This window comes from Schistosoma haematobium, chromosome 3 (assembly GCF_000699445.3).
Source record: "Schistosoma haematobium chromosome 3, whole genome shotgun sequence".
NCBI lineage: Eukaryota > Metazoa > Platyhelminthes > Trematoda > Strigeidida > Schistosomatidae > Schistosoma > Schistosoma haematobium.
The window spans coordinates 9,137,411-9,157,958 of NC_067198.1; the positions used below are offsets into that span (position 1 = coordinate 9,137,411).

The window sequence follows — 20,548 nt, forward strand, 5'->3', positions numbered from 1 at the left end:
TTGCTTTAACTGCCTCCACTATGGAGTTTTGATTGGTGTTTAAGTTCTCTGTGTCTACAAGCCTGAGCTCACGTTCTGTGACAGTAGCAAGTGGATTTCCCTGGAGGATGTCGGTTGATTGACGTAGGTCAGAATTTGCATAACACGACATTTCGTCATTTTACGTTTTAAACCATTTGCTTCTGCCCATTCCTCCATTGTCGTAAAATGTTTTTCAAGCTCATGTGAATAAATTTGGCTTTTAATGTACCTCCAGGTCGAAAACAACGGTGGATCTATGATTGTTCCACGCGAAACTCTTGACGTTTCAACCCGCCTGTTCGCGTGCATTCTATTCACGTTGGTATTAAACATCCTGTTCTCAAATACTTTTGGAGTCAGGATAAAGCTGTGTCAGTGAAACCCCTTTTTCAACCTTTGCTATAACATGTGCATGAGACATTGTGTCGAAGGCTTTTACAAAATTGAGTATCATTATATGAACTGGTATCTCATGATGGTTGTTGGGCATTTTTCGATTTCTATTGATATTATGTCTCTAGAAATCTTTCGCCTCTAGAAATTGTGATTGATAAACAGATTCAAAAATGATTATAAAACATCTATCACGTTGATTTGGTCCAACCTTGTTGTGCCTGCACGACCTTTCCGTATGTATTTGTGCGCCTGTAAGAGAATGGAGTAAAACGCATCCTACACTTATTCCATACATGATATTGACACCCTATTTTGCCTTGATTAGTAAGTTTCTATTCACAACTCTTCATCTTTTGTGTATCAAGCTTAGAGCATGGTTACTATTGATATTAACGTGCAGTTCTGCTTCTCATATCACGTTATTTCCATTTTAGTTCTCCCTGGTCGATAGTTGTTCACTTGAGCTTTGATCTTGAGAGATGTTACATCGGTACACCGCCCCTTGATTGAGCTTGCGTTAGTTGATTGATTCTAATTGTTATCTTATGTATTGGGGCATCTTATCTTCTTTCTGGAAATGCCTGTCACCTTGACAAGTAATCGACCTGTCAGGGTCAGCTTGTCCGCTGAAAAATTTATAGCTTTTTTTTATCCAATCCCGGGAACGAAAATTCACCATACAGCTAATCGAGCGAGACCTTTATGGTACATCTTATAATTTATGTCTTTATGATATTTTTAGAAAGACATATTACCACAATTACCCTGATAGGAGCACAGTTTTGGATATTACCAAACCGTACCTGTCATTTATTATGAGATCTTTATGAACATGTTACGACTAAAGTGATCCTAAAATGAATATTGGAAAATTTGACGCTCGTACGTAAAAAAAGGAAAGCAGATTTATCACCGAATATCAATACTTACATCAACCTTGCTTTGTAACGATGCTTAGCTTATCCCTTATTTCACTGAAGCAGCGTTGAGTTGTGATGTCATAAATTTTTATAAAGTCCTTTACATGGGTAGAGGAACATACAAATCGTTAATTTGGTGCTCTTAAAAAATAAAAATCAAAAAGCCTGTAATGCTTCTCGTTTTGTTAAATCTGAACCTGAGTAAACTACATTGAGTGCTAATCGCAAGCACCAAAACTTACAGGCGTGCTCAACATCGATGAATTGGGAAAAAAGGGATGGTTTTAACTCATTATTCGTTAGTTACGCAACCGCCATCATCTTCATCTTTAAATAACTGTGGCCTCAAAAATTATGACCTTGCTTAAGCCAAATGAAACGAAGGCAAAACATTTCTCTTCGAAACCATCTGTATTAATCATGCAGAGCTAAAATCTCCGGTGACTGATGACTACGGTATTTACTGGAACGAAAAACACATGTATGTTTTATAGCCGAGTTTTTATTAACTCTCGGACTGTATAAGATAGTTTACATTGGGACAAAGTTTTACCACAGGTCACCAACTGACCTGACTGGCAACATGCACTTGGAGCTCGAGGTGAAATAAACTCAACGTGCAATGCAAATGTGGGTTCTAAATAAAATTCTGCCAAACTCACCTCCGATTCAAACCACTTGTACGGCATAAACTAGGCAACAGTTATAACGTCTCCCAAGTGTCCCTGAGGAATTCAAATCTGCCACATAAAACATATGTTACAATATGATTACACAAACCCTCTTCCTTTATATCTAATCACTATTTGAATGATTCTAGTGTAGATTATTTCGAGTGAGGTAAGGTATTAAACCATTTATCTTGTTTGGTCGTGTCAAAATTTCGTTTGAACATGCCAGTACCACCATATTGTGATCTCATTGGTGGTTATTTAGTGTGCGGTCTGCAAGCAGTGGTTGGAATCCAGAATCATAGAGGATATTGAACGAAAGCATGAAAAAAATTTATTCTTCTTATTGTTTTTTTGAACAGTTGTAACTGACATAGTGCTGGTTTATTTGTACTAGTGAATAAAATCGCTTTAGTTGTTGAATAAACGGATTCATGTGCCACTGTTCGTTTACTGATTCTGATTTGTCAGTTGTAGGATATTGCTATTACAACCGTAACGACTTTTACTATTCAAACCGTTCGACACCGCTCTAGTAATCACATGGGGTAACCCAAACATTCGTCTTGGTATACTTTTTGTTTTTTTGGGAATGTGGCTGAAGGAACCTTAATGGAACTTTTGTGTATGTATATAAGTCTCTCCACGAAAACACTGTCATTAAATAACTTGTTCTATCTTGAAACTTACCGTTACACTTCATCCACTCAGCCGTACACTGTGCTGACCATTTGATTCTGAGACAGTAAGTATCTTATGTTGTGATTTTTGTTTTCGCCACGTTTCTTTCAAATTTCTATGACTCACGGATTATATCGACGTTGTTTTTCTTGGCACTTTGATGATGACAACTGCCATATTTATCCTATTTTTATTTAATTGTATGGCTTAATCTGACTGGAATTGTGTAATTTTTGATTGACAATTGAGGCGCACTTCTGGAATTGAAAACCATCAGTTTTGTAACAACTGGTCAAGATTGCAATTCTGAATACTCTTGTTATTGATATTTTTGTAGAGTTAGATATTACCTTTAGAACATGCTGTGCATAGTCTACGCAAAAAGGATATAATAAGAGGCTGAGGAGTCCTACAATAGGACGATACGGCCATCCAGTGTTTCCAGAGTTCCATGGTGGTCTAGCTTCAATTGACTCATGACTTCAACTGTTGAACTTTCTAAAATCTCTACAAAACCCCTTCTGATTATGTTATAAACATCGATAACAACGTTCAGTGGAATAATAATACGAAAAGTTGAATGACCTAAATAACATTGACAGTGTTATGAAGGAACTCTCAACAGATTACTATCATGATAATTCCTTTCAGTATACTAAATCCGAAATTCCCAGTAGTGTAAATAGACCTGGACTGGAGGAATTATAGTGGTATACGCAGTTGTGTATGACGTAAAAGACTCCACAAAGTAACGTGCATCAGTGGTAGTGAACGATATTTTCCTCAACATATTCAGCCTCTGATTCATTGGCAAACTTGTAAGTTCAGTAGTGAAAGAGTAAAGAGGATCCTGTCAACCCAGGAATACTGTTCTATCCAAAAAGACAAATGTATCACCAGTGGCATAGTTTCAAAGTGAACAGTCAACCGTGCGCATTAATAGGCTTACCGAACAACTAGAAAACCAAATGTCTATCCCACAAAGAACAGATTCACACAATTAAATCAAAGGGGGTTACCCATTGAGACACTCATCCATTATCGTAGTGGCTGGAATTCGAAACTTTGAGTTGAACAGGAGCGAAACAGTAGTCGAAGCCATAACAAGATCCCTGAGTAAACCACTATTATTATCACTAGAATTATTATTGATTGATGGTTTTATTCGGTATCATATTTTGGTACAATATAGAACTCTCAGCACGATGCTTCAGCAATTGTAGGCACTATAGTAATAATGATTGCAAATAAACTAAATGAAAGGCACACTATGTGTAGGTCCGGTCGGCAACACAAGAATCAAAGGGATAGTCGGACGGAAGAACACAAAGGGATTTCCCCAAACATTTTCACGGATATACACAATGGAATGAGATAGCTACCTGAGGTAGTGTAACCAATTGTACTGGCCAGGTCACACTGATTCTTCAATGTCAGTTGAAGACAAACGCAATATTTCCACATAAGGGATAGAAAATGTAATCTTCTTGGAGTCTGGCCATTACTTCTTTTGCGCCGATCTTGTCACTCCAGGCTGACCGTATCAATTAAATAATTTAGTGGAAGGTTCGAGTTAGGTGGCTCTTTATCCCAATTTTGTCGTTTATTGTGGATGTAGTTTTTATGTCATATCAGGAATTTACCTTGAACATCAATATCACACATCACGTCACCGACTCTTCTTACGAGTATGTCCGCATGCCATTCAGGCCCTTATTGTCCAAAGTTCATTACATACACCGAAAACCCATTGGAAAACTGATGTTCTATTCTACTTGCCTTCGGTTTATAATCTCATTATCACTATATATACATAACAGTAAACAACGTCGCGGTCTTCCTTCTGAAAACTGATTCAGCTGGCGATCAACCTTTGGGTAAAGCTGAGTGTGGGATTAGACCGGGTGTTTTTCTCGGTCGTTTCCCTCCCTTGTGATTATTTCGAAGTTCACTAAAAAACTTCTGCTCTCATTTCCGTATCATATGAGGATGGATAGATACTTGATTGCAAATAAGATTGGATGGCTGATTGAGCATTTTCGAATCCGGACTATATACTCAACACTTAAAATGGCAACCTTACCGTTTTAAATGATCACCTTTAGCTACACATCTATATCTGCTGTTGTGTTACGTATAACTTAGAAGCTTGCATAAGAGCAAGCCGACAAGTCTCATGTAACAGACTCTAGTTTGATTGTATTATTTCTTTGACCTCTGTCAACGTAGTTATGGAATTTAATGAAGAAGCATTAATTGAGCATAATTGTGCATTCATTTTGGAATACTGCATCAAACTCATCATTAATTCACCTCTATTGGTTAACTTAGATTCAGTTATGTGATTAATTAGAATGCCCTGTATGTGAATCTTCCCGAAATTCCTTTATCTGGTTGCTTGTCTATCTGTATTTCTTAGTCATATTCCACTGATATATTGACCCAGAAATGCTTGAGATACACTGACTGATAAAAATTATGAACAGTTTGCATTTATATGGTGTTTCGAATTATTTGAATTATAGTACGAACTAAAAGTCCCAGAAATAACGCAATTGAATCAAGAAGTACTAGATGAGCACAAACGAATGTATTGTACTTAGAATTCGAAATCAAGCATTCAACAAGTACAAAGGTATCATTAGTTCATTCAAACATCACAAGAAGGCATCACAATCAACAAATCCTAGTTTGTAAACATGATTCTGTATTGACATGAAGGGGACTTTTTCCTTTATGTGGACTAAAGCATTTCAAAGGATGTTCGTTGTTTCGTAATATACTTCATTTTGTGTTATTTTAGGACTTTTTGAAGTCTTTCTGTTGTACCATAGCGGTATGGTAAAACTACAGTACTAATCCATGGTATTTCATTCGGATTATTATTTAGTAGTAACACGTCTCGTTTTATGGCACTTGATATGGCGGGAAGAAAAGTCAAAATTAGGTTGATTTACTCATTACGATTTTTCGTTCAACATTAATTCCATTTTCATTCAATGTTATGATTATTTAGTGTAGTATTCGGTTTTGTTTTCCCGTCTGACATTTTATTCTATATATTCTTGTATTAAGTTGACATGATCTATACTCAGTATGCAATTTGTTATAACTATTTTTTATATATGTGGTTTCATTCTAATTATTAATAGATGTACGAATCAATGTGTAAATGAGTGTATTTCCGACTATAGGGTCGTCATCGTGTTTTGGAGTTAATAAAACTTCACTTATATCAGTCTGTGTTCTCACTTTCGTGTCGTGGGAATTGTGTTGGTTCTTTGTTTTGCAAGTATAAGTAATAAGCGATTCCGACATAGCAATCAGCGACGACCAGATATAACAAGTAGTGTTCAACCTAGAAGACATATAAGTACTTTTAATAATCTCCATAAGAAAATTATCAAATTGTAAAATGTTAATTGCATTCTTCCGTCCTTTTTGTTTGTCCTCCTTGGATGCAATAATCCTGTTTGCTCTTCCAAAGAGATTTAGCGTTAGAGATGTTTTTGCACTGAATGGATGAGCTGAATTAAAGTTGATGAAACGACCTGAGTGCCTTGGTCTTTGATAGATGGTTGGATTTAAAGCTCCACTTGAATTTTTTAACTAAGCAATCTAAATATGGTAGGTCACCGTGTTGATTTTTATTCTCGTGCGTAAGAGTGTGTATTGACCAATTTAGAAAAAGATCTTAAGTGAGCCTTTTTTATGACGAAAAAGTATCATCTACATATCTGAGGTAAATTCCTGGTATAATATCATTGACGAAAATATTTGATTCTATATATGATATATACAGGTTGGCTACAGTCGGGGATACGGAGGATCTCAATGTTTGTTTACTTATAGAATGTCTCATTAAATGTAAATAAGATTGAATTTAAACACAGTTTTAGGGATTTCATAAATAGACTAATCCTTAAAGAACACCTGTCAGATAAAGTATCGTAATTCTCTAGTATATATATTCAGCTTGTTAGGCCTAGCATGAAAAGTTCATTTTACCAAGGATTTTATAGGCTTTAAGATACATTATCACCAGTAATTTATAAATAAAAGCTCATACCAATGATAGAGCCACATTTGTCCTTCATTACACTCTTTAACTGACGTATTCTTGTAAGTATATTGCAGTATATACAAATTGGAATGATGAACTCTTTAGACTTTAGGATAGTTAAGCCTGGAATTCATACATACAGTATCAATTAAACACCTCAAGTAAAACGAAATATACAACGTTTGATAGTTGTTTCAAAAAGATTCTTTATTTATTCAGGCCATAACTACATAGTTAAGAGATTTCTTATTGAAGAAAATTGATTCGAAATTACTTTTTCTCTAAATAAGTGATGATTTCGTACACAGTTTAGTGGCCCGGGATCTGACTCGAATTAGGTCGTATGAATGTTCGTTATTGAATGATTGCTGTCGAAATATATGTGTCGCCTATCCTCATATATTTCACCAACTTAAATCGCGTTAGTCAATAAAGGAATTAAATAAGTCAAATACGAGAATGAATTTCGAATACTTATATTTCATACAGTCTTTGATCCAGATAAAGTATCAGAGAAGCGAATGGAATAGAGCGGAGCGAAACGACGCACAGTGGAGATGGCGGGTAAGCCAACTCCCTTTAACCAGGAGTTAATCAATATTTGCAGTCACATAAAATTAAGCTACAGATGTGTGATGAATGGGATAAGAGTGGCACACACATATGAGCTCATATAAAAACAGGCAAGATTGATAAGCGAATACTTAACAAGGTCAAAATGACCTGTCTGAAAGCTAGAATAGGGTATACGGGCTTAACATAATAACGGACACTACAAGTTTCAAACTACTTACTGATTTGCACAGACCAAACTCTTACTGAATGTAATAAATTGTCGCTTTTGTATGTCAAATAAATCTAAATCATTTTATAGGCTTAAGTTTAAAGTTCAAATTTTTGTATTAAACACATAAATTTAAATCTAGAAGAAAGTCATTATGTTCATTTACAATACTTAATATATTTAAATATCAGAGTGTTTGTTAATGGTTCGTAACCAGTTCTTTTGAAATACACCTATTTAGAAATTTTCCTTATGAACAGCCTCATTTTAGTGACAGTTCAATACTTATTTCATTCGTTATACCAACTTCATTCTTAACTCAGAAGAAAACTGAGGAATAGATAATTAATCTTGTTTCTCGGCTTTGTTAATAGTTATCCAAATGTATTTCTTCTAGAGAGATGGATTCTATCGTCTCGATCCCTCCACAATACTTCCAATTTAGTAGCAACTTTATCTAAGAAAACTTCATGTGGATCACGAAACTGAAGTCGATGTCTCTGTTGTAGAAAAAGTCAGCATTATTATATTCAAAACTAAATAGTTTACTGTAAAACATCTCTCTCTGTTTGGGTATGGATCTTTTGGTAGGTACAGTTCTTTTTCCCATTCTTTATCTTGTTTTAATGGCTTCAGGAATGAGCTCGGCAGTTTTCGTACTACTGTGTTTTCACAGTTAGTTCCCCATACTATAAAGCACAGTTAAATTTGTTTGTTATGCACACTTACTTTGTTGTCTTGTCTTCTTTAGGAAATTGAGATTCATCGGATCTTTTTCATATGTTGTGATAAACTTCGGATGTTTACTTTCATTCGTAGGTGTCAACTGAAAAGAAAGAAATAATTATTAACTAAACAATTTTAACATTTTGGCAGCGACAATAGTTACATCATAGGGGAGAAAATGAACCTTGATATTCGATGTCGGCTGTGCATAATTTACACGAGTACTCAATATTCCACCAATAATAATTGAGAACGGAATTTGACCAGACTGTAGCTTAATTAACACATAGTACGTGCAGTTAACATCGAGTACAATTATATATACATATATAATTAACTAAGCTACAGTCTGGTCAAATTTCGTTCTCAATCATTATTGATCGAATATTGAATATCTAAGTTGATGTGATCTATTTGATGATCCGATTACTTACAATCTACTGGTTGTGGCAACTTTATCCAAAGCGCGGTGTGAGTTTTATATTTTCTATGATTGACTCACTGATTGTATAATCTCGTATCCTTATATCTAGTATCCGGATGGAAGGTTTGCGAGTACAAATCGTAATTCCCTCCGTTATATCAATTTTATTTACAAAAAACTCACTAAATGATAGGTTTCAAACTGTTTTCGTTCAAGGTAATTCAAGAAATAGCTGTAACTTTCAATAGGTTTATGGCCTTCCTTACCATTTACTAAATCTTAATGATAACTTAGAGTAATGATAACATTTAAGCCAACAACTTACCTCTTAAAACTTTTCACTATATAAACGTTATAATACATTTTTTGCAACAAAGGATTGAAAGCAAAAGTAATCAAAAGAACCTTGTTCTCCATCTGTAATTCTAAACATTATTTGATGTTTGGGGCTAGTTAAAGAATTCTTGTCTAACGGTGTTACTATTGGGCTATCAATGTAGTAACTAATAGTCTCGATAATGAGAGTTTATTCTAAGCCTAGTTGATAAACGAAAATCAAATTCATTGATTGACTAATCCTTGTCACTAACCTGGAGGTAACTATTCGAAAAACAATATGTATGATAAAATGTGTTTGTTGTAATTAGTACGTTAATGACAATTTCAAGGCATTTATAAGTAAAATTATGACCCAATTCAATGTTTCGATAGGTTCATCACTGATTAACCGTTACAGAGAACACTTTGAAACATATTTGACCCAATCAGTTCATTAAATCAACTTGATGAAACAATCCAATCATTGTCTAAAACTAGATAAATATTAACTAATATTAGGAAATCATGTTATCTTGATATAGTTATGCAGATGGTGAGTTTACTAGCAGTACATGTTTCTGGGAAAGTAAACGGTTTCTTAATATTTCAAGTGTTTTGTTAATCAGTACAACTAAGTAAAAAGCTTAGTTCACGGCTTCCTTTAATCTCATCAACTATAACTCATTCTTTTTCTCTGATTTTGTTTAATAATACTTTAAACATAGCTACAAATACCATAGCTTCTGATAGTTAAGACTCAAATATTTAGAAGACAGGAAGATTTTGAAACTGATTTCAAAATACCACCTAGCTTTTTAAGTCTCCATTTTGGACAAAACTAAACTCATCATACTCCAAAATATTTCTCACTAATATTTAGAGGAATCTGAGACTAGGTACTTCGATAAAAGTTGAAAACTACTCTTGTAGTGATCTACTTTTATGAAGTGAACACGACTGGTATAATGGAAACAATTATTGTTTTAACCACTTGTACCAGTGATTGTTTTACTGAACTTGTTTGTTTAAGCGTACCAAAAACGACGCTCATCGTTGTTTGTGACCTTGCACGAACTCTCGTACGCTCAGTAGTCTCGCTTGTGGATTTTGGCGCGATCTCGGTATTGTTTCGATAACACGAGATTGCCAACAAATGCATATTACTACAACCTTCAACTGCCTTCTGATATTTAACATACGGAGGGGTCTAATCTGGTAACTGGCACGTAGTCTTTCCTGTAGTGGTGATTATAGTCAACCGCGACTCGACGCCTACTACACTGTATTCTATGTAACTAAATGACCTTTGTAACAAAATCAAAAGAGTTTTGACTAATTGACGAAGTCTCTGAGTTTATTATATATTTTTATTAATGGTCAGCCTTGTTATGTTGGTTTGGTAATTATTTATTACGGAAAACATCAATTAATTAGGAAGAAACTTTTTTTAATGGATCAGCACGAAATACATTTTACTCCTAGTTCTTAAGAATTTTACTTCAATAGTGACTAGTCTACTTTGTAAAACGAGCAAGATATAGATTATATGAATTACATCACTGAATCTTAAGACAAAGAGTATGGTAAAATTGCAGTTTCATCCACATTTTATGTGAAGTTTAAAGTGTGTAAAATATATAGAATATCACAAAAGCCGAATATTCTAACAAATATCAGCGACAATGGCGTTTACTACTGAGGTATTTTGTGGAAGAATCAACCAATTTGATTTCAGAATATATCATACCTCAGTGTTACCTTTTAATACATATATGATTGAAAGAAGCTGACAAGAAACCACGAAATGTAGTGAATTCATATTATTTTAGAGCAATTATTGTACTGGCTTTAATAGAATCCGTAGAGGGAACTACAAGAAATAGACAGGATATTACATCCAATGACATGTCAGATTGCAGCACTTTAGTGTGCTATTCTAACGAGCAATGTAAATATTTATTATAAACATGACTATTTATTGTTTTAATACATAGTTGGTTTATGATTTAGAAAATCCTTTTAGTATCCTGTATGTTTAATTTAAGCATTGACTACGTATACCCGTTTCTTTGTACAATATCAAATACATGATTTCGAGTACCTGTATTTCTATTGAAACTTATCATTCATAACTAGTTTAAAGGTTATAATATTAGTTAAATCTTCTTATCAGGATATTATTCTATGTGGAGAAAATAGATCAGAATAATCTATTCATCATCGTAGTCAGATATCACTGTAACGACACAATATAATGATTTAAATAAAATCTAATATTCACTTCCCAAAACATAGTTCTAAAGAAAAACTTACTCCTCGATGGTCATGTGGTTTAGGCATTATGTACGGACCTGGTTTAAAGGACCCACATTTGACAAATAAAATCTTAGCTGTGTAAGGTCTCATAGATCTGACAAATTTTAATCTAGGAATTGTCTCTCTATCGTGTTCCCCAGTTGATTCCATAATCTTATTGTCAACACTGTCGTTTTCCTGTTTCACAGTTTTAATTCTTTCAGGTTTTATCGATTGACGACTGTTTCTCTTAGGGGGATTCGGTTCCCACCTGTATAAACTGAAATCTGGTGCTGGTATATTCCATAAACACTTTGGAGAAGGAGCTGGCAAATGTAGTTTATGAGTGCTACTTCGTTTATTAAATGAAACTTTTGCTTCAATAAATGATTGTAGTGGAAATGTGAAACAAGGAAAATTGGTTACAATATTTTCTGACATATTTAAATCATGTTAGTAAAATAACTTTTTAGCACATTTGATCTAATACAACAAAACAGTGACTTCTCGAAGAGATTTAGAATGATTATATGCTTGGTCGGTTAAGCTGTCCTCAGTTAACCTTGCGTAAGTTCAATGATTTGATCGATAAACTAAATAATAGTTAAAATATTTATTTAAATTAGCTTTCAAATTAATAAGTGAGTAGTTGAAAACTCCAATTGATATTATGAAAATGAAAGATTGATTATTGGCAAGATACTGTACTTATTATAAGATGTAAATCTTTGTCTGTTGATTCTTGAAACCTCTCTGTCAGATGATATTCTTGACATAATTTGAGTGAAACGTATTTTCACAAACAATATAAAGATTAGAAAACTGTGAGAAAATCAAAGTCATTATTTCAAAATAGCCGAGATATTTGAAAGCTTCACTTCTTTTAAGTACAGTCCTATTAAGTCCCTGTAGAATTCTTGAGTCACCTAGGATATATATTACCATCCTTTTCGTAGGTGAAGCGTCAGCTCAATGTCTGGTGTTCACTAATCATTCTATTACACACTGTCTTATAGTCCGGATATTGTTGCCAACAAAGTCACGAGATAGACATGTTAGTTTAAGATCGGAAAACCATGACATAACATAAAATTATGAAATCACTGATTGTTGAAACTAACCGTCACAAAATACGGAGTCTTAATGCTTCGATTGCAGTCAATAATGAATGTCTACTGTTGAAAATGTTATATTTGCTATTGCTTAAGCTTAGAAACATAGACTTATTAGTTTTATATTTTCAGCTGAATTTTAAGTTTCAACATGATTTGATACTTTTAATTTCTCCACTTCATCTCTTCGTTTTGGGTTTTTTTAGTTCTAACTATCACATCTATACTGTTATTTTTACTCTTGTACAATAGAAATCCAGGAGCCTTATGTTGGTTTGTTGAAACGAAATTTTCCTATTGCAAACGTCTTTTGATCGAAAGATGTACGCTATGATATGAGATGTCCGAGTATGATTTCAATTACTGTACATTTCAGACGACCGTTGATTTTTGTTTTTACTTTTAATACATTCTGAGGAAAAAACCATCGAAATAATTTGGTGTTCAGATTTTTTTAGTTTGTATTATTGTGTCTTGGTGTGGAAGGGTTACAAAATTATACAAACCCAGCAACGTGGCTTGAGGATCAGAGGCTGTATAAGGAACACATAAATTATGATGGGTAGTAGTAGCAAAATTATTTTTATTACACTAGCAGCTACCAAATGAGAAAGCTATGAGTTTCCATCAACTCCATGTATATTAATTGGTTTGCATTTCGTTTGCATTTCGTATTGGTAATAATCATAACCTAAGTTTTGACATATTCAATGGTCACTATGCAGCCATTTTAATGAATTCAACAAAAAATAGTATGTAGTAGTAATTTAAGTCGATTCAGTTGACTGTGAAGTTAGGAAATAGATTCGTTGTAAACGGACGCACATGATAGGATGTCAGATGGACAATAAAATCAGGCTGCACGTAGCTGATAAGTTATTTTTTACCCTCCTAACTGTTCTACGCGTCCAGTAATCAGTCATCATCAATACATGTACGTCTCTATTCGTTCTTTGACTTCATGTGCTTCTGTTTCTTACCTGCCTTGTTCATCGTCCACCAGAATGATATATACTCAAAATTGAAGAATAACTCCGCTTGTAGCTCTTCTATGGCTGCTGACGGTCCAGTTAAGTGAGGAAGATTAGACACGGGGTCAGTGACCCATACATTAGAAAACAATCTTGCTAGAAAGCACTGACCAGAATGGACAAATTAAACCATTTAAACTTTGTCCTCCGAGTTGAAGAAAGAATTATGACGCCTCATGGTTAAAGCTGAGATTCTTCTAAAGTCACGAGACAGATGCACCTTCTAACAACCAGAGCAACAATTAATATAGGTACGTAGAATGTCCGAACAATATTAAAGACGGAGAAGTTTAGTCAAACAGCTACGAAAATGAGGAGACATAACTTGACGGTTTTCGGAGCCAGTGAAACCCTTTGTACGCAGCTGGACAGAAAAGAATAAATTCGGAAGAAATGCTACTGTATTGTGGCTACAAAGAGCAAAACGTTTCTCGCACACAAGAAGTTGTTCTGAAACACGAAATGAACTTATAGGATGGGAAATCCATGAATCCAAGATAATCAAAGCATCCTTCAAAACAAAGAAGAAGGGGATCCTAATGTATGTTATCCGATGCTATGCACTTACCAATGGTAGCAAGGAAGACGATGAAGATCAGTTTTATGAGGAGCAGCAGTCAATCATGGCAAAGTGCCCCACAAAGGTCCTGACCATTCTGATAGGAGATCTAAACTCCAAAGTCGGAATGGACAATATTGAGTATGAAGATAACATGGGACGACATGGACTAGGTACTGGAAGAAACAAATGAGAATGATGAGATTTGCGAATCTGTGTGAATTCAACAAAGTGGTTATAGGCAGTACATTATTCCTCCACAAAACTACATTGGTTTTACGAGATCACATTACTCAGAACCAGACTAATCATATTTGGTTCAGTAAAAAATCCAGGTCACTGGAAGTCATGAGAACCAGGAGAGGATCTGACACAGCTTTAAATCACCACTTGGTGGTTGCCAAGATGAAACTGAGGCTAAAAAAGCTTTGGAAAACTAGACAAATAGCATTACAAAGTCCCAATACAGCCTTCCTTCAACATACTGACAAACTCAATGAATTCAAGATAACTCTCAACACCAGGTTTCAAGCCTTACGGGATCAAGTAAATGAATAAGAAACTACTATGAAGGACAACTGGAAAGGGATTAAAGAAGTCCCAACTTCAAAGTGTCAGGTAGTTCTAAGTTTCGAGAAGCATTATCATAAGGAAAAAGCTAAAACAGAAGGAAATATGAGACAACTATGTGATACAAGGAAGAAACTGGTAAGTAAATATAGCAAATCAGAAAGACTAGTCAAGGACAAAGAAGAGGAGCCAATCACTGAGATTCAAGAACAGAGGAACAGATTGGTGGAACACTTTGAAGAATTTTTGGATAGGCTAGTTTCACTGAACACGGTACATTGGAGTAGCACCTACAGATTTTCCTATGGATTTCACTCCACCGGTGGTTGAAGAAATCATCATGGCTATCGGATAAATCAAGAGTGGGAAGGGAGTAGAACCTGACAGCACACCAGTTTAAGCGCTGAAGTCAGACACAGAAGTAATTGCAAACATGCAGGAAGATTTGGCAGGAAAAACAAGAGCCCATGGACTGGAAAGAAGAATATATCATAAAAATGCCAAAGAAAGATCTGACAAGATGTCGATACTACAGAGGTATCACACTACTATCGATACCAGGAAAAGTGTTCAGCAAAGTGTCGCGGAACCGGGTGGGAGATTCAGTGAACACCTAATTTCGAGATCAACGGACTGAATTCCGTAAGGATTGGTCATGCACAGACCGAATCGCGACACTGCGGATAATTGTTGAACAATCAGTTGAATAGAATTCGTCACTACGCATCAACTTCCTTGATTGTGAAAACGCGTTTGACAGCGTGAATATGAGAATCTTTTGGAACCTTCTTTGACCCTATGAAGTACCTGAGAAAATTTTCAAAATCATCCTGAATTTATACGACAGATCACAGTGCAAAGTCGTGCATGAAGGACGGCTGACAGATCAATTACCTATAAAGACCGGAGTCAAACAGGGTTGCTTACTCTCCCTTTCCTCTTTCTTCTGGTGGTTGAATGCATTATAAAAACCCCAACATCGGAGAGAAGACACGGAATTCAATGGACAGCACGGAATCAACTAGAAGATTTGGGTCTAGCAGATGACCTAACTCTCCTATCCCATACACACGAACAAATGTGGATGAAGACAACTAGTGTAGCAGCAGCCCCTGCATCAGTAGGCCTCAACACAAACAAGAAAAAAAATCAAGATTCCCAAACACAACATGGTAAACACCATTGCAGTCACACTTGATGGGGAAACTCTGGAAGTGGTGTAGCTTTCACGCACCTGGACAGCACCATCGATGGACAAGAAATATATGATGCTCATATGATGTCGGGTATTGGAAGAGTAAGAACCGCATTTATACAGCTGAAGAACATACGGAAACTATAACAACTGTCAATAAATATCAAAGTGGGTATCTTCAATAAGAACTTCCAGGCAGTTCTATTGTAAGGAGCTGAAACTTGGAGAACCACCACAACCACCATAAAACATGTGCAAGTGTCCATAAACAAATGTCTAAACAAGATACATGATATCCGTTGGCCGGATATCATTGGCAACAGCCTATTGTGTGAGAGAACAAACCAGCCTCCAAGTAAAGATGAAACTAGGAAAAGACGTTGGAAGTGGATAGGACATACATCGAGGAAATCATCAAACTGCACCATGAGGCAAGCAGTAACGTGGAATGCTGAAGGGAAATGGAAAAGATGAAGGTCGAAGAAAACAATGCGTCGAGAGCTGTAAGCTGACGTCAAAAGGATAGACAGTAGCTGGAAACAAGCGGAAAGGATTTCCCAAGACAAAGCTCGATGGAGAATGCTGGTCGGCAGCCTATGCTATGTAGAACTATGGTCTACTATGATATTAGTACTGCTCTAATAATAGACCTAATCCTATAATTGTAGATTTGTCATGATATAACTGCCAAATCTATAAGATCTTACGTGGAAGTTACATCACCATCTACACTAACTCATTGTATCGTAAAAGTTACCAATACATGATGGAGAACAAGCTTAGGCTAGAGATAGAACAATATATTGAATATGAATAAAAGATATAAGATAACATTCAACAAGGACCACGCCTGCGTGGCCAAGCCATGCCATTCGACCAACTCCAGTTCATTCAATACATTCTTACCGCCTTCTCCATCATTAGGTACTTCTCCGCGTTAAATATTGAATATCTATTTTCTGAGTAATCTCGTGTTCGGCTTTGTGGATTGCGTGGTTATTGTCCAATGCCACTACAGCTACTTCACGGGGGGTAGCAGGTGTAAGTATTTAAATAGGCAATCTAGGGACATGTACTCCGATTCGGCTTTTGGTCAACCCGCGCGATTTACCGATTCAGTTTACACATATGATCGGGTGTTTGGCCTTTTTTACCAATATTTTAAAACCGGGTTAGCCCAGGTAGACATGAGTTATCCCACTAACCAGTCCAAACCGTAAGCTCATTGGGGACATATGTCACTTTATTCATGTCTGTTGGTCATGCTAGATGCTATCGCTTTAATTTTCTCACTTTGTTTAAGTTATAGTTTCTTTGCCGTTAATGATTTGACAGTTGACATAAAGGTGCTTACTTATACCGTGTCTGGAATAATGCTATTTTATGTCAAATGGAATAACTTTTTTAAGGTTTCTAATAATAGGACGGTGATAAGTTGGTTGTGCTGCAAACTTTTGAATTCTCATTAGCATAAAGAGTTGTTTCAAAGGTTATGTGATAGCTATCAGACTGCTGCTGCGTTTAGCGGTGATTCAGTGTCAAGGCTTACCACTTTTGTTGAGGATTTCTGGTTATTAGCATACGAACTTAACTGATTGGTGATATAACTGCATTCGAAGAGGTAATGTATTGGAAATCAACTGGTGACCAAGTTTAACCTGGGGTAAAACGAGTAAGTATAAGTAAAAAGCGAAGTAAACATGTTGCTAGTGAACGTGTCATTTTTATCCCCTTGATTACTTTCTACCAATTCGCATAATTAATTATGACCTCTTACCTCTTTCCTATTTATATCAATGCCTGAGTACGTTTAATGGTTGGCCTATCATTGTAGTTTGAGAACAAAGTCTTCAGCTTTCTGATAGTTTTTTTCACATCGTTTTGTGAGACTTCGATTTCTCTCTACATCCTAAGTTAGCGTACCAGATATGATTAAGTAGTAATTTCTTGGGCGATTCATATTGGTAGATTGGTTGAAGTTAGATATTAACACCGCTGGATGCCGGCTCATTGGTCTAGAGGTTAAACCTTCGCGCATGGGACTGATAGGTCCTGAGTTGGAATCTCGCGGGGCGGGATCGTGGATGCGCACTGCTGAGGAGTCCCACACTAGTATGAAACGGCCGTCCAGTGCTTCCAGATTTTCCATGGTGGTCTAACTTCAATTAATTCATGAGCTCAATTATTAGATTCATATGAAAATCAAATTGGTTTCTCTGGACAAGCCGAATTCTTTATTAGGTTATAAGCTTCTTTGTCGATAAGCGTCATAAAATAAGCTGTGAATTTATCATCTTTAATGTCCTTTCTAATCATGCGCCAGATTTCGAATTGCTCCATGAAGTTAACAAAGTCATCCTCATGTAGCGTGGCGTCGAGTCGCGGTAGACTATGAACACCGCTACAGAGAAACACGTGCCAAATGACTCCATAAAATCCCCCAGAAGCGAAATATCAGAAGGCAGTTAATGGACCAAGTCGAGATATATTTGCTGGCGATCTCGTGGTATCGAAAGGATACCGAGATCGTGCCAAGATACAAGCTTGGTTACAGAACGTAACCGAATTCGCGCGAAGTCACAATCAAAGTGTAAGAATAAGAATGGAAGCACAATGTAGCTGTCATTAGGACAGTCAAACAAAAGCACATTGAAACAAACACTGGTACAGTTGGTTATAATAGTAATTGTTGTTATTAAACCAGTCGTGTTCTCGCGGTAAATGTGGGTCACTACACTCACTTGAATTAGTATCCAACTTTCCAAGATTTGACACCGTCGAGACATCAGTGTGACGATTTAAAGTAATCAGGTTAAGTTGACCGCAAAGAATTATCGAAATATTACAATTTAAGGCAGGTTGAACCGGATGAGCACAATGAACGCATTATATTTCGGAATCCTTATGACCACTCAGTTAAGCACAAAGGTATCATTAATTCGTATAAATACCACAAGCCACTTTTTCTTGAAACTAATATTAAGATAACTAACGTATATCACGACAGCACACTTTATTACAAACAGCCTAAATTTATAAGCAGGGTAAAACATTTGTAATACCGGACTAACCTCTTCGTACTAGCGAGTCGAAAATAGAGATATATGATAGTGATATATGATTACATGGCATGAGTATTGACCAGAAACCATCTACTGTGATTGCAAGCAGGTTACACATGACTATGGAAACCAAAATACGCATAACCATAACTTTCTCATATGGGTCTTGCTTACTTCCGGGAATGTAATGGTTTAGTTGCTCATATATTTATCCCGGGAAGACTATATTTGCAGCTCAGCAATAGTTTTGGTGATAAATAAATCAATCCCTCAGATAAATGGTTTTGTACATCATCGACGCTATTACTGACCTCATTCACTTTACTGGATAGAACCTAGCCAAAGGTGCCTGGTCACGCATGTGCATCAGATTGTGAGTGAGTACACCGTGCTACACATCCCTCACAACTCATAGTCAGCTTAGATTAAACACTTCTAGACATATCGATAGCTTCTCAAACCTATCTTCAAGTCCCTTAATTTATGACTTCTAGTTTGACTGAGATGGTGCACTTCGATTATAGAAGCGTCACGTGTAAAGGGTTTGTCAAACCCTGAATATTTGTGGCGTCTTTAAGCACTATTATCACGGAGTCATTATGAATCGAAGCTTGTTAACCATAGCGAACCCCGATCTATGGATGATAAGTGGGGGAAGCAAGGTCAATACCGATTTTACGCATGAAGGGTCCCGTGGTCTATTTACATATATAGCACCGAACCTGTTGGAACTCTTAGTTGAGCTACTTCATGTACTTCAAAGAGTATGTATAATATGCTTTTTATTAGGCTTCGAAAGAGAAAAATACAAGTAAAATGGCGTTTTTACTTTTGTTTGGAGTCGAATTCATGAGGCTTGTTTGGATACCTTCTTTACAGAGGCGCCTAGTTTGAGCCCTCAAGTTCTAATGGTAGATTTATTATGAAATATCACTTGGACTCTTATAAACTAACGGAAGATGAGAAGAAGGTAAAAAAAACTTTTGCATTGCCTTTTTTGTTAGTCTTCCCGCTTATCAACATATTTCGTCGCGTTGTTTCTAATGTGCAGTCTTTTAAATGTTTATTTCTATAGAAATAAACATTTAGCAATATATATTGCTTTTCCCTGTTGGTTTACTTATTACAGGTGTTTTTATTTTTATGAACATCACTTTCATGTTTTTTGATTACGAGGCAGTAAGCTTTATTGTTAGGCTAAGATTTATAGGTAATCAAGGTAAGTAGAATTGCCTTCAGTGAGCGACTGGTTGCGGTGTCTGAGTACTCTTTGACTTTCAACAAGTAGTTCTCAGGTTCGGGTTACGCTTCACCTTCAGCTTTGAAAATCGGTCACTCACGAATCCTCACAAACATGGCCTGAAGCTGAATGCATAAATATATACTTGGTGGATAAGTTACATCAACATCAAGATCCATTGCTTAGGATATATAATTACCTACCTTGTACTGCCCATGTTGGGATTCTTTCAGCAATCTTGTCATAGGGACTAATGTTCTGATCTAGATGAGTTACCAATCAACCGTCGTTTTGGCGTCAATTGAAGATATGTCCTTAGTATCTCCGTATTGTGCTGGAACTTTACCGTAGTTCAGTCTTCTTAAGGATGAGTAGGTTAGTTCTCTGCCTGTCATTTAGTTGTGTCTTATACTTTGGGTTCTGTAAACCGACCCATCTTTATTGAGTAACCCATCAATTGTTTTTATCGTATTTAGGATG

At 35.9% G+C, this 20,548-nt stretch overlaps 2 protein-coding genes across 2 annotated transcripts in view; one reads left to right on the top strand and one right to left on the bottom strand.

Annotated features, from left to right (window-relative positions):
• Positions 1–7,910: 7,910 nt before the first annotated feature.
• On the bottom strand, positions 7,911–11,740 carry MS3_00010573 (uncharacterized protein; the record flags this gene model as incomplete). Its single annotated transcript, XM_051218948.1, has 4 exons — positions 7,911–8,036; positions 8,086–8,225; positions 8,266–8,362; positions 11,318–11,740. The coding sequence occupies 4 exons, from the start codon at positions 11,738–11,740 to the stop codon at positions 7,911–7,913; spliced, it is 786 nt and encodes a 261-aa protein (XP_051068875.1).
• Positions 11,741–19,699: 7,959 nt separating this feature from the next.
• Positions 19,700–20,548, top strand: part of MS3_00004953 (uncharacterized protein) — a 39,997-nt gene continuing 39,148 nt past the window's right edge. The window contains exon 1 of the mRNA XM_051212948.1: positions 19,700–19,798. Within this exon, the coding sequence (XP_051068876.1) occupies positions 19,751–19,798 (48 nt within the window). The 5' untranslated portion in view covers positions 19,700–19,750. The remainder of the gene's footprint in view (positions 19,799–20,548) is intronic.